This window comes from Phasianus colchicus, chromosome 9, assembly GCF_987193195.1.
Source record: "Phasianus colchicus chromosome 9, bPhaCol1.hap1.1, whole genome shotgun sequence".
Classification (NCBI taxonomy): domain Eukaryota; kingdom Metazoa; phylum Chordata; class Aves; order Galliformes; family Phasianidae; genus Phasianus; species Phasianus colchicus.
Genome location: NC_143444.1, coordinates 17,611,943 through 17,626,326, shown reverse-complemented (window position 1 = coordinate 17,626,326; position 14,384 = coordinate 17,611,943). Strand labels below are relative to the sequence as shown.

The window sequence follows — 14,384 nt, the reverse complement described above, 5'->3', positions numbered from 1 at the left end:
GGAATCACCAGATGTGCTTTTATTTTGGTGTAGTTTGCTTCTGCATCTTGATAAATTCCCAAAGTGCTCTGGCCAGTAGAAGCACCAGATGTTTGCTGTGTTTCTGCACTTCTGATGGTGGTCAAGAAAGCACTGCAGAAACATCACTGACAAGATATGAGGACAGCAGATTTTGAAAGGACAAAGGGATTAAACATTTAACACTGTAGTGCAAGCAGCCATTACAGTCTGTGTTGTGTAACTGCTATGTTTTATGTCCATGTGGGTTAAATCAAAACTTTCAATTGCATTTGAGTAGAAGTGCTTTGCATTAAACTGTGAGTTTTGTGCGCATGAGTTAAGCTGTCTTGTTGGTATTACTGGCTTGGGTATGCGTTAGGAATTCTGTGAACTGAGACAGGAAGCATCTGCTCACTGTTCTTGTTCTCAGGTAAAAGAGAAAATGCTTTTTCAAGTTTGATCCTTGCCTGTCTGTCACCGTTGCCATCACTAGTGATGTATCTGCCTTGGGTAAAAGGAGGGTGGGATTACCAGATGTCCATTTTGCTTTTGCATCTTGCTGAATTCCTGATATTGTGTAAGCAGTGGTGCTTCTAGCAGCAAGCTAGGTTTGGCACGGGTGTGTGCAGCTATGCTAAGGCGTGGTTTTGCTTTCATCCTCAAGGTCCATTTGTTACTCTGCTCTAAGGTTTCTATAGACAAATGTATACTACAGATGATTCATGTTCTCCATTAGAGAAGAAATTGCCTGTCAAAGTTCTGTGTGCTTATGGACTGTTGCGTGCAGATGTGAAAAGCATAAGTTCCTGCTGGGTCCAGCCTGCATTGATCAGTTCTCCTGGATTCCTGCCTGTTGCCCTGCTAGGTGGCTTGTTGCAGAATGGTAAGAGTGCATGTGATTGTCAGACCTGAGCTGTATCACAGCTTGTTATGGCAAGCTCTTCACTGGCTATGCAGAGGGATGCTCGAGGACCACTCTCATTGTCTGCTCATTTCCTTTTCCTGGCTCCTCTCTCAGAGCCTTTGTGGTTTCTGATGCTACTAAAGTGTGAGCAAGGAGCTCAGTGTTGCTGGACATTCACCTTAGGATCTCACTGAGCTTTTCAAGGTCAGAAACTGACTAGTCATATTCTGGAAGAGGCTGAGCCCCTCACCTGCATCCTGAAGCCTTGGGATAAATGTGACTAAGAACTTAAGCTTGCACTTTTGGTCAAAGCAGCTCCTCTCGTAGAAGACTTGTTCAGGAATAGCACGGCAGGCTGAGTAGGAAGTGGTTCATTTTCTGTGCTCTGTGGAAACGGAACTCACATGTGGCAATTGCCAACTTAATTGTGTTAATGGCCTTTGGGTGCTTTTAGGAACTACTCAGCAGCGCAGTGTTGGACTTCTGTCTTGAAAGTCATCCTTAAACAGATCTGGTGATTTATAGCAAGGAAAGACTGAGGTATGATTTGAGAGTTTATTGTTAGGGGAATTATGGCTGCTAATGCTGCTTTTCAAATACCAAGTTGATTACAAAACCATCTGTGTAGGAGTGATGTATAGCACTAGACTTCCAAAGAGCTGATAAACAAGGAAGATTGAGTGTAAACACTTAAATAGTAGCATCCAAAAGTAGGTTAGAGTGTTATACAACCAGCTTTGAAGGGCAGAATTTTTGAAGATTTAAAAAAAAAAAACAAAAAAAAACAACATATTTTTGTAAATGGGTACTAATTTGAAACTAGTTCTATGAAGTGAGAATCTTATTTCTGTCTCCAGCATACTGAAGCCTAACGTGTATGTGCAGCCTGAGAGGAATAGTGTTTTGTTACTTGTTCATTTACTGAATTACTGTCAATCTGGTCAATATTTTACATAAAGATGATGATTTCCAGTTGGGGAATTTATTTACAGTTTATATCAGAGAGATGATATATTTTGTTTCACTCAAAGTCCAAAATTGTAATTGTGCAATTTGGGCAGTGGGATGAAGGAGTGGAGGGGATGCATTGGTGGTGGGTTTTCTTGTTCTTTTATTTCTCAGTGTGTTTGAATGGTGCTAATCCATCCTCCTCCTTAATCATGCAACTATCAAATAACAGCAACGTGTTTTTCCATACATGTGAGTGTATACATTTTACACATTTAAAAGGCATTGTGAAACTCTTGTTCTATCATTGGGAATCTCCTTTGCCTTTGTTGCATTCTCCTTATTCAGTTATCACTAATCACACACACACAGCATTGTGTGGTACACCATCTCTGAAGTTCTACCCTTGGGTTGAAATACTGTTAGTTTTAAGTCACATAACTCTTCCCATAGCAATTTGCTCAGCCTGAAGTATAAAATGGATAACCAGGGCAGATGCTGTATATGTCTGTATGTGCAGGATACATTCATTTAGTTCCTTTTGTGAGGCATGACTTTATGAAGGCTCTGGGGCTTTTTCCACTTGTCTCTGAGACGAAAAGACCGGATGGTGCCATGGCGGTGGTGGTTGCAGCTTGTCTGTAGTGCTCGTTGCTCCTGGCTAGAGGCAGTTCATACTGTGTTCATAGCACATCCAGGTCCGACGGGCTGTCTTCATAGGATACTGCAGAAGTAGAGAAGCAAAGGAAGTAGGAATAGTTGGTAGGAAGAGAGTAAAATATACAGAGGAAATAAGTGGAGCTTTATGGTGACTTGATCAAAAGCAAGAAAGCAAAGTTATGGGAAAACTTTTCTTCTCCAAAATTTCCTGTGGGAAGGAAGCAAGTGATTTTGGACAGGGCACTATTTTTTCTTTACAACTAGAAGTGGGTTTTTTTGTTGTTTTTTTTTTTTTAATTCTTAAGGAATTCTTGACCAGTTGTTGTGACAAAGCTCATTCAAGAATCTTCTTGTTTCTTGAGACAAAGTGCTCTTGTTCAGAGTCTTGGGAATCTGAGAGTGAAACAAGAGGTTTATGTGTTGTGATTCTGTTTTTATTTGTTTGTTTTAACTTTGGATTTGCTTTAACTTTAAATATGCTCTTAAAACAGGAGGGCCAGTGAATTACAGGGTCAGACAGATGAAGTTTTATCAGTAAGTACAGGAAGAAGTAGGATGTAAATAAACATTAAAGTGACATACCAATCTGCTGCTTCCTTTTCCTCTAACTTCTGCATTTAAGCCGAAATATTTCTTAGGAAATAACCCCAATACATTCACTTTGTATTTCAGATTTTATAGTCTGAAATAAGTTAGAAAAAATCTACAGGTTAATCACATTCTGAGCTTTATTATAGCTTTGCCTTATGATAATGAAAGTCTGACTTACGAACTTTGTCACCCTTGCTGATTTAACTTAGTATCTAAGTTAGAGCAATTGTATTGTGATTGTCAGTTCTCATTGCAGTTTTGCATCTTTCTGTGATACATTTATATAATTCCAAACTAAACAAGATCGTTTTAGTTTTAGAGTTTAATATTATTTTAGCAGTGGAAAGGGAGATAGCATTTCTCTGCTTTGAGAATTTACATTTTTCCTCCTTAGGAGGTAGGAAGAAGCAGCTGCACTTAGAACAGTTATATTACCTTATATCAAAGAAATATTTTCTAGAGAGAAACACCTCAGTGGCTGCATGGAGATACTGGATTTGGAGCTAGAGGAGGCTAATGTTATCCAAGAGAGTCATCCAGCTTACAGAACTGGAGACAACGGGTTTTGGAGAAAAGATTATTTTGCCTAAGTTAGAAGTCTTCCTTATTTTGTTAGATGTGCAGCCTTGCATATTGTACTGTAAAATTTGTTCTTACTAATACTGAACTACCATGCTGTTTTAAAAGGAGACTATGTCTCTACATTCCATATTGAAAATTGAAAGCTTCTTCTCTCCAGGAACCACAGTTTGGATCTAGATCTCTGTGTCTTCTGCCGATGCTCAAGATCTGTTTGGTGCCTTGTGAGTAATGAGGACGTGTTTTTACTGTGAAAAATCAGACATTTCATCTGCATAGTACTTACTGAGTTGCCTGCTTACAGTTTTTGCACTGATGTTGTGAATGGAGCCCACAGTGGCCTTGAGGGGAGAAGACACAGAACTATGAGTCACGGCTCATGCAGTCAACCACAGGCTCAGATTTCCAACAGTTTGCCTCTTACTTAGCCATGCCATCCCCATAGCTGGTTGTGAAATCCCAGCCCTAATGTGGCACCCATGAAAGGAGGTGAAAATTAGCAATGAAAAGGCTTCATATCAAATCCAAGGAATACTCCAGTCAGTAAGCTTGAAGAACAGGTAATAAAGACTTAAAATAGTCTAAATTCAGTTTTGGCATAAGGAAAGCCCAAAACAAGGAACTATATTGGATCTGTTGTTCTGAGTACCTCTTAATATTTTGACTTTTCCTGGGCATCTGCAAGTGTAAAACAAAAATTAACTTTTGTGGTTAGTATGGTAGTAAAATCAAGGATTGATAAATATAATGATGGTTTTAAGGGAGAAAATAACAAAGTTATTTACAGCTTGTCAGTCAGCATGTGCCTTTGGACTGTGTGTAGGCTTACAGTTTGCATTCTGTTTTTAAAGGCTCAGATCACGTGACTATTTTAGATGTGTGGAGGGAGACCAGTTTTCAGTTCCCAGAGTTGATTTTGATAACTACAGAATACTCTGTGTCTTTTCTGTGATGTACACGGCTTTAGGCAGTAATACCAGATAAGATACTTCTAATGTCTTCTATAACTGAAAATCTCTACCCACAGAAGAACTACTCTGACACCAGTAACTTGAAAGAGAATATATGCTCAGAGCAATGGATATGGTGCTTCTGAGTGTAAAGCTCCTTTTACATCATGCTGACTACAGCCTCACGAAGAGGATGGCACAAGCTACAACCTTTTTTTGAAATAGTTTTTTGTATAACAGAGGTCTGACAGAGGTGATTTTTAGCTTTAGCTTTTTTCAATTATTCTTCCAGTTCTTCCTAATTCTAGATGAAACCACTTTGTACTTTCTTGTTTCTTCTTCATTGCTTTGGCTGCTTGGAGCAAACAAGGGTGCAGTGGTTGAGTTGTAGTGCTTTAAGCCAGATGGTCTCATGGCAAAAGCAAAAAAAATCAATTTCATTTGGTGAGAGGAGTTCCTGTAGTCAGCAAGCATGACCAGTCCTCTCTGTGTTGGTACTGCGTTCTTGTGTTGATGCATTAGCAGCTGAGTGGAGGGGAATTTTGTGTGGATGGTGAAGTGAACGAGCCCACATGGAAAGCAGCATGAGATCTCAGAGCATCTCTTCTGATAAAAGCATCCATGCAAGAAGAAGTGGCTGTTTGTGTTCACCTGTTCTGGGGAGGCAGCTGTTGTGTCTTTGGAGCAAGGAGGGCCTTTCAAAATGTCTGTTCACATTAACACAAGTGGCTCATGCTGTTCTTCCACACTCTGTTGTTACCTAAATGCTGAATGTTCCTGGTAGAAGTTCTGGGCCAATCAGTCCTGCTGTGACTCCATCTAGGTAAGCGCTGGGAGATGTGAAGGCAAACAGGAGTTTGTAGCTAATGTTATGCAGAGAGAGTGAGGCTCTGATAGCTGCGGGCTGTTGCTGCTCTGTGTCCCTATGCAGCTGCAGGCCCTGGGCAAAGGGAGTGAGGAAAGATGTGCTGCAGGGAGCATTACAAGACTCCATCAACTTTTGTTGGTGAGGGAAGGGTGTTGGATATTTATTTTCCTAGTGAAAAACAAGAAGGGAGATCTGGAAGTTCCTTCTGCCCATTTTCTGAGCAACTGGGATGTGACTTGCAACCACGCACTGAGCGTGTACTGCAGTGAGGTGTAGCCCTCTCTTCTCTGGCTACCTTCACCAAGCCCCATGTTGTGCAGGTGCAAAACTGGTAAAAGTTTGCAGGAGAGCAGGGGGCTGGATCTTACCCTATGGTTGAGGTGATGCCTGCATTTTGAGCTCCTTTCCGGGGTCTGTAGCGATGAGAAATGTGTGCTAGAAATAATGAAACCATTGTCTTGCATATTCATGACCAGTGATGCTTTTGTTTAGGGTTTCTGTTGTGCTGGTCTGTACAAATTAGTGTTCTGTGAGTTATAAGTAATCAATCTGATGCATCTTTATGCAGTCTGCTGTGATCTTTGTTCTGCTCAGTTGTTCTCTCAAACAAAGGGACACAGGCTCAGGGTGATAATGTATATTCCTATCTCCTTCCTCATTCCATGTGTTGTGTACAAGCTGCCTATTTTACTTTAGAAGTGGAAAATTTGGATTATGGGTTCAGCAATTAAAATGATGGTTTTACCACATCCTGCTTGCACAGGATGCTTTTTTTCTTTTCTTTTAAAGCTGATAAGTTGAATCCCCTAGACTTTGTCAAAACAAAAAGCAAAGCAAGCTATTTCAAGCTGCAACGAGATTTGGATTCTCCCCCAAGTGGCTTGCCACTTCTGCCTCACAGTACAAATGTTCACATCGAAGGGGAAACTTACAGCCTGTGCTAAATAGGCTAAGCAGCTCACCATCACCACACTGTGATAATGATATAAAAAATATATTCTCCCCATAAAATTAAGGACATTGTTTTTCCCCTAAGTAGAAGAGAAGCAATTTACATTAGACTTAAGAGGGAATTTTTTTACTCGGAGAATAGTGAGGCACTGGCACAGCTGCCCTGAGAAGCTGTGGATGCCCCATCCCTGGAGGTGCTCAAGACCAGGCTGGATGGGGCCCTGGGCAGCCTGAGCTGGTAGGTGGCAGTCCTGCTTATGGCGGGGGCTGGAATTAGATGATCTTTAAGTTTCCTTCCAATCCAAGCCGTTCTATGATTCATTAATTGGAGAAACAATATTTGTATACATTACCGTTTGATCCAGTAAATACATCGTAGCTTTCTCAGTATAAAACATCATTAAAAACATCCTAAAATAAACTTGTACTGGGTTTTCACATAGTAATGGCAAGACATTCTTTGTGGGGTGATACTTAAGGTGAGGGACTAATCCATCCTGTAGTCAGTGTGGATGCTGAATAGCAAGAAGTGGGAGATAAACTGTTGCTATGTTAAACAGAAAGAAATGACAGGCCTTGCTTATAATGGTACAAGATGCTGCGCGAGTCGTGAGCAATTTGCAAAGCATCTAGCATGTGCTATCTACTTTAAATACAAGGTACTACAAAAACAGTTAATGGTGAATTTCACATTTTCAAAGACCCAAGCGGTCATTTTTACAAAATCAGATTTTATGCAGCGTAGTCAGTTTTTTCTGTTTCTTGCTAATACATATCAGCTACAGATCTCTTAGATATTTCAGTTGCATATACCAGGCCTTGGTGCTTGTACTGTGAAGAGGGAAAGCTACATAAATGTCATCTGGCCTGAAGTGATAATCTTTCTGTTTTGATGCTAAAATAATGAGTTATTTCTGTATATATCCCTTGAGAGAACCCTATTGAGTGAAACGATAGACAGCATGTGATATCCAACAAAATATAATGAAAACTTACATTTTTTGAAGACTTGTATGTCCATGGTGTCATTGTTTTTCATATGGTAAAATAACCTGCTCACTGGTTTCATTTTTGTTTTCTTGTAGGAATGTTTACCCTTGCAGAAGTTGCATCGCTCAATGACATCCAGCCAACCTATCGTATCTTGAAACCATGGTGGGATGTATTTATGGATTATCTAGCGGTTGTGATGTTAATGGTTGCCATTTTTGCTGGAACCATGCAATTGACCAAAGACCAGGTGGTCTGCTTGCCAGTTTTGCAGTCTACTATAAACTCAAAAGCACAACCCAGCACATCAGGGAAGGCTGACTTTACCACTGTTGAAACAACCACTGGTCAAGGAGAAGAAGCATCAATGAGAACGGTTTCTTTTGGAAGTGCCCCTACTGTAACACCTGATGTACCTCTGAGCAGAGCTACCTCTCCTCAGTATCAACCCACTGAATCAAGTCAGGAGGTGAAGAAGGAGCAGAAGGATTCTTCAGGCCGCAAAACAAATTTGGATTTTCAGCAATATGTATTTATTAACCAGATGTGCTATCATTTGGCTCTTCCTTGGTATTCAAAGTATTTTCCCTATCTTGTTCTCATCCATACCATTATTTTAATAGTCAGTAGCAATTTTTGGTTCAAGTATCCCAAGACCTGCTCAAAAATTGAGCATTTTGTGTCCATATTAGGGAAGTGCTTTGAGTCCCCCTGGACTACAAAAGCACTGTCTGAAACAGCATGTGAGGACTCTGAGGAGAACAAACAGAGGTTAACTGGTGCCCAGTCCCTGCCCAAGTACATTTCCACTAGCAGTGATGAAGGAAGCCCAAGTGCCAGCACCCCCATGATAACAAAGTCTGGCTTCAAATTTTCAGCTGACAAGCCAATGATTGAAGTTCCCAGTGTCACTATTTTAGATAAAAAAGATGGAGAACAAGCCAAAGCACTGTTTGAGAAAGTCCGTAAGTTCCGGGCTCACGTGGAGGACAGCGATCTGATTTACAAACTCTACGTTGGCCAGACTATCATCAAGACTTTTAAGTTCATATTTATTCTCTGCTATACTGCAAACTTTGTCAACACCATTAGTTTTGAACACATCTGCAATCCAAAAGTGGAACACCTGATTGGCTACACGCAATTTGAATGTACGCACAACATGGCTTACATGTTGAAGAAGCTGCTTATCAGCTATATTTCTCTCATTTGTGTCTATGGTTTTATCTGTCTTTACACACTCTTCTGGCTGTTCCGAATACCCTTAAAAGAATATTCCTTTGAAAAGGTCAGAGAAGAGAGTAGTTTCAGTGATATTCCCGATGTCAAAAATGACTTTGCGTTTCTTTTGCATATGGTAGATCAGTACGACCAGCTTTATTCTAAAAGGTTTGGTGTCTTCTTGTCAGAGGTAAGTGAGAACAAACTACGTGAAATTAGTTTAAACCATGAATGGACTTTTGAAAAGCTGCGGCAACACGTTTCCCGCAATGCCCAGGATAAGCAAGAATTGCACCTTTTTATGCTATCGGGGGTCCCTGATGCAGTCTTTGATCTGACGGATCTGGATGTGTTAAAACTGGAGCTGATTCCTGAAGCGAAAATCCCAGCAAAAATCTCCCAGATGACAAATCTTCAGGAGCTTCATCTGTGCCACTGCCCTGCAAAGGTCGAGCAGACTGCCTTCAGCTTCCTCCGGGACCATTTGAGATGCCTTTATGTAAAATTCACAGATGTCGCAGAAATTCCTGCGTGGGTGTATTTGCTCAAAAACCTCCGAGAATTGTACTTGATAGGCAACTTGAACTCTGAAAATAATAAAATGATAGGGCTTGAGTCTCTCAGAGAGTTGAGACACCTTAAAATTCTCCATGTGAAGAGCAATTTGACCAAAATCCCCCCCAATATCACAGATGTGGCACCACATCTGACAAAACTGGTCATTCATAATGACGGCACTAAGCTTGTGGTACTGAATAGCCTTAAGAAGATGATGAATGTTGCGGAGTTGGAGCTGCAGAACTGTGAACTGGAGAGAATTCCCCATGCCATCTTCAGCCTCTCTAACTTACAGGAACTGGATTTAAAATCAAATAGCATACGCACAATTGAAGAAATCATCAGTTTCCAGCACTTAAAAAGATTGACTTGTTTAAAGCTGTGGCACAATAAAATAGTCAACATTCCCTCCTCCATTACCCACGTAAAGAACTTAGAGTCTCTTTACCTCTCCAATAACAAACTCGAATCCTTACCAGCCGCAGTGTTCAGTTTACAGAAACTTAGATGTTTAGATGTAAGCTACAACTCAATTGCAGTGATTCCAGTGGAAATAAGTTTGCTTCAAAATCTGCAGCATTTTCACATCACAGGAAACAAAGTCGACCTTTTGCCAAAACAGTTGTTTAAATGCGTTAAATTGAGGACTTTGAGTCTGGGACAAAACTGTATTACCTCAATCCCAGATAAAGTTGGTCAACTGTTGCAGCTGACTCATCTGGAACTGAAGGGAAACTGCTTAGACCGTCTGCCAGCCACGCTGGGGCAGTGTCAGCTTCTCAGGAAAAGTGGGCTTGTCGTGGAAGATCACCTCTTTGACACTTTGCCCTTGGAAGTTAAAGAGGTATTGAACCAAGACACAAGCATTCCCTTTGCTAATGGGATTTAAGCTGAGGTGAAATGCTCAAGTAGCTAACTTCCAAACAGTAAATGCTAAGAAGTGTGGCTATTGTAAGACCATGCGTTTTTAGAAAGCAGATTTCCTTGGAAGGCAAGACTACTAGCAGGATTGTAAGAGATGTAACCGAGTGTTCAATGTTTGCAGTGTTTTAAAAAGATTATTTCCAAAATTTTTGAGAGGATAAAAAGAACCTTAATAATCTCAATTCTTTTTTCCTTAAATTGTTTGTAACTTGGATGCTGCCGCTTTTGAATGTTTACAAATTTGCTTGCCTGCTTAAAGTAAATGATTAAATTGATGACCTTTTCTTACTATGCAAGTTATTCTTTAAGGTCTGGATTTACTTTAGTGCATTGTGGGAGGAAAAACAGAGATAAGTGTTGTATATGGGATGGTTCTAACAGCACTTGAAACACACGCTGGTGTGTTGCTAATGTTTAGCTATTCTCTGCAAATGAAGCCACCATTTTCCTGCACTAAGGTATGTGGTTTGCATGGGGCCAAATGTGTTTGCCCTCATTCTTCATTCTGAAGGCCTCATGGTTTTGGATGAGATTTGTCTATGACTTAGTGTGACCCCTTCAGAGCTGCGAGGACCTGTCCTGTTCCACAGCTCCTCTACCCCAGCTTCCGTAAGGCTCCTTTGTCCTGAGTAGCAGGGAGTGATAAAAGGGAGAGTAGTGCTACTGGCCTTCCAAGTTGGGGATAGTTTTGATGTTTGAACTGTTCTGCACGGTAACTTCTGAGAGTCATTAAACAGCAGGTGACTTTATTGCTGGTGTTTTGCTTCTCTTCAGAGTTTCAATCTGGGAAACTCGAGACGTTTTACAAGAGTCAGTGATTATTTTGTTTCACAGCCCTTGCCTAGGAACAGGGTTGTCTGCTCTATTTTCCAGACTAATGACAGAGACTTAGAATTACCCAAACATGATTTAGCTTTATTACCTATTGTAGCATATCTTCCACACATAGACTTTAACTGTAGGATATCCTTATCCCAGCCCTAGTAATTTGATATTTTTGAACATTTATGCACTGTTAGAGATCCCTAAATGTGTGCCAGATGAGTCATCAAATAAAGAAAAAAAGCAGACAGCGGTGTGGGATTTTTTTGTTTGGTTGATTTTGGCGATGTTGTTTTTTGTTATTATTTTTTTGTTGTTATTTTTCCTTTTTTTTTTTTTTTTTTAAACTGAGATTACATTGCCAGAACCATTAAAGAAATACAATCCATTAAATCTGCAAAATCATCATCAGTTGTAAATCCTGGCCATTTACATTCCATGTGTGCAGAAAAGAAGTACTATGCTGGGAGACGATTACATGATTACTCATGGTTTAAACACAATTCCCTATTGTAGTGCGGTCAGGACTGAACTAGTCTGACGTTCAAGGGACTGTTCTTCTCACACACAAATCCTCATGCACAGCAATTTTTACTGCAGCTTCACCAGAGCTGCCCTGACTTACACCACTATTAACGAGGGGATAGTTTAGGCCTAGGGGAATTGAGCAGTCAGAAATAATTTAAATACTACTCTTCTGATTCTTGCACATTTTATTGTTAATCATTTACTATTAGTCATGCTAGGATGACTGTTCCCAGCTGTAGGTAGCAGTCTCCGAATACATACCTATGCCATATGTTTATGTGTACCAGAAGACTGGTTAGTGAACGGTGGTTTTCCCACTTCTTTTGGGATATGGTCTATTTTCTCCTTGCCGGCTGCTAGTAAACTTGTGATGTTGACAGTTCTGCAGCACCAAGGCAGAGATTTGGCACAACGCTTGCAGTTACTGATCTCTTCTCCACTGGGAAATGTTTGTGCTAATTCTCAGATTTTTTTTTTCAACTTGGAGTTGTTAAGGCTCTAGTGATTTTTTTTGTTGTGCTTTTAAGAAACTCTTTCACGTGTTAATTTTTTGCACATAGATCACTTTAAAATGGCTGGACTAATAACTCTTAGAAAAACTGTGGGATATAATATTGGTGTATGCATTGTATTTGCTGTTGACTGTCATTTCAGTTTCCAAGAAATTGTGTGTAGGAGGGAGGAAGAGTTGGAAGATGGCAAAGTAATTAAAACACTTAGAACTATTTTTACATTTTTCAACTTTTTTTTCCTTTAATTTAATAGCAGTGTCACACAGAATGCAACCATGGGCTGATCCTGCTTTTTTAAAAGCTTTTTTGAATGTTTCTGATGCTCCTTGTGTCCCTACTGTTGTTCAAAGATAAGCCCATGTTCACCTAACGTGAGTACAGTATGAATAAACTAGATCCCTGTATGACTAGTTATTAGCCAGTTGTACTCATTTAGGCAACTTCCTCCAAATAGTTGTGTTTTAACTTCAGGCTTGTGATGCTTATTCAGCATAACCGCCATTCCTGTTTTTAGGAGAACTTTCTCAGCGTGGGGAGGAACTGCCCATCTTCCCCAGGTCGCCTCCTTCCCCAGTCCTTCCTCTCTCTGACTGTTTATAATGTTCCCATTTCCTGCCTGTCAACTGACACACTCTTGCTTTAAGGTCTTGGAAGTTCATCTCTTTTCCATGTAAGGCATGTGAAACATATTTTGCATTTCTATTTGATTTAATAAATAAGATGTTCATATCTTCTTCTAATCTATTATTTCTGGGGGAAAAACATGTTTGCATAGTGAGGTCTCCGATTTCAAGTGTCTTATGTTGAACTTGCTCTCTGGTGCCTCTGAATTTAAGGAGAAGATATAAGGAGCTCCTAGTAAGTTCTGTAGGTATTGCTTCTAACTACAACACGTTATGTCAAGAAGGGTGGAATTGTTTTTTCATATACATAACTTAAATGAGGTACCACCATTTTTACTTGCCTAGCAGATATTTGCACAGTATACCTGTGGCTCTGGAAGAAAAGTGTTCCTTTAGATAAGAGGAAATAGGAGATGCCTGTTCTGTTTGTTTCCACCTCTGCAACACAATTCTGAGAAGATCCTTCAGTTTTCCAGTAAGTTGTCCTTTTGGAACACGTGTGTCCTGTGGCACAAACTGAGCTATTGCAGTCTGAGCAGGCTGGAAGATGTTGTGCTAAGCAACATCTCTGCTGCTATATTGGCTTTGCATCCTGAGCTGCTCCCTCTCATCTGGACTTCCCCTTTGCTACACTGTTGTTCATGTCTGGTCATGGGAGATCCATTCTCCCCTCTTCAGTGTCAGTTACTGGACTGTGTTTTAAAACAAATCTTAGGGAAATAGCTATTCTCTCTAACATCATTCCACGTACACAGAACATAAAGGTGTTACGTTTATGTGAAGGCAATGGTTGAATTGTTGTTCTTAAAGTCAGGTCAGACAAATTAGGTGCTGCTACAGCAGCGATGTTGGCTGTCATCCTGATGCCTTGCAGGAACGATTTTAGATTTCACATCTCCCCTATTCTCAAGACGGTAAACTGTGTTCAGGAACCTGGCAATACTGAGTAAACCTGTAGCTTGCGATCATGCAAAAATGAGGCTTCTGTCAGATGTGTGGGATGTGGACCTGTGAGGGTGCTAAGGATGAGGATAAAAGCCTTGAATTTGCTGAGGTGTTCTAGTGTGAATGGCAGAGCCCATAGGGCACAGCAGCAGTGAGCTGAAGGTGGCTCACTGGGGCTCCTGTGGCCCCATGTGATGAAATTACTGGCCTTGCAGATACCTGGGAGCACAGCACTGCAATTCTGTCCGAACTGAGGATGGTGGCTAAAAAGCCAGAAGAGTGCTGGACCCATGGGAGGGCCTACTTCTGGGGACTTCTTGAGAGTCCTACTACTTGGGACTTACTTCTGGTTTTGTCCCGATGTTTGCCTCAGCTGGGGAAACAGGTAGCAAAAAGATTTAAGTTTCCTGTTTAAAAACCAGGGATTCTTTAACAATCATTGAATTTTTTTTCATTTATTAAAAACATCAGTTATGTAGTAGTGAGGTCATGTAGCATGATCAAATAGGGATAGGCAGTCTCTTCATTAGCTGCCTAGTAGAGTCTTATCAATGCATTTCTAACGTGATCTCAGAACAATTTGTTTCAGACAAAATCTCAGAGGTAAGAAATCTCAGGATGTCTTGAAGATTGTCACCCTGCTTCATGCAGAAATACTATTCCCTAACTCATTCCTGCCAAACATTTGCCAAGACTTAGCAACAGGTTAGTGATGGTGATTCCAGTAATCCTCCTCCCAGTTAATGCAGCACAGCTGGAACATGAGCCAGACAACAGCTGCTTATGTGCTGTTCAGGCCAAATCAAAAGA

General features: G+C 40.6%; 1 protein-coding gene across 5 annotated transcripts in view; it reads left to right on the top strand.

Annotated features, from left to right (window-relative positions):
- Positions 1 to 12,740, top strand: part of LRRC8D (leucine rich repeat containing 8 VRAC subunit D) — a 48,163-nt gene extending 35,423 nt beyond the window's left edge. For all 5 annotated transcript variants that reach the window (XM_031614830.2, XM_090146381.1, XM_031614829.2 and 2 more), the window contains one exon: positions 7,537 to 12,740. In XM_031614830.2, the coding sequence (XP_031470690.2) occupies positions 7,539 to 10,109 (2,571 nt within the window). In that variant the 5' untranslated portion in view covers positions 7,537 to 7,538 and the 3' untranslated portion in view covers positions 10,110 to 12,740. The remainder of the gene's footprint in view (positions 1 to 7,536) is intronic.
- Positions 12,741 to 14,384: the final 1,644 nt, after the last annotated feature.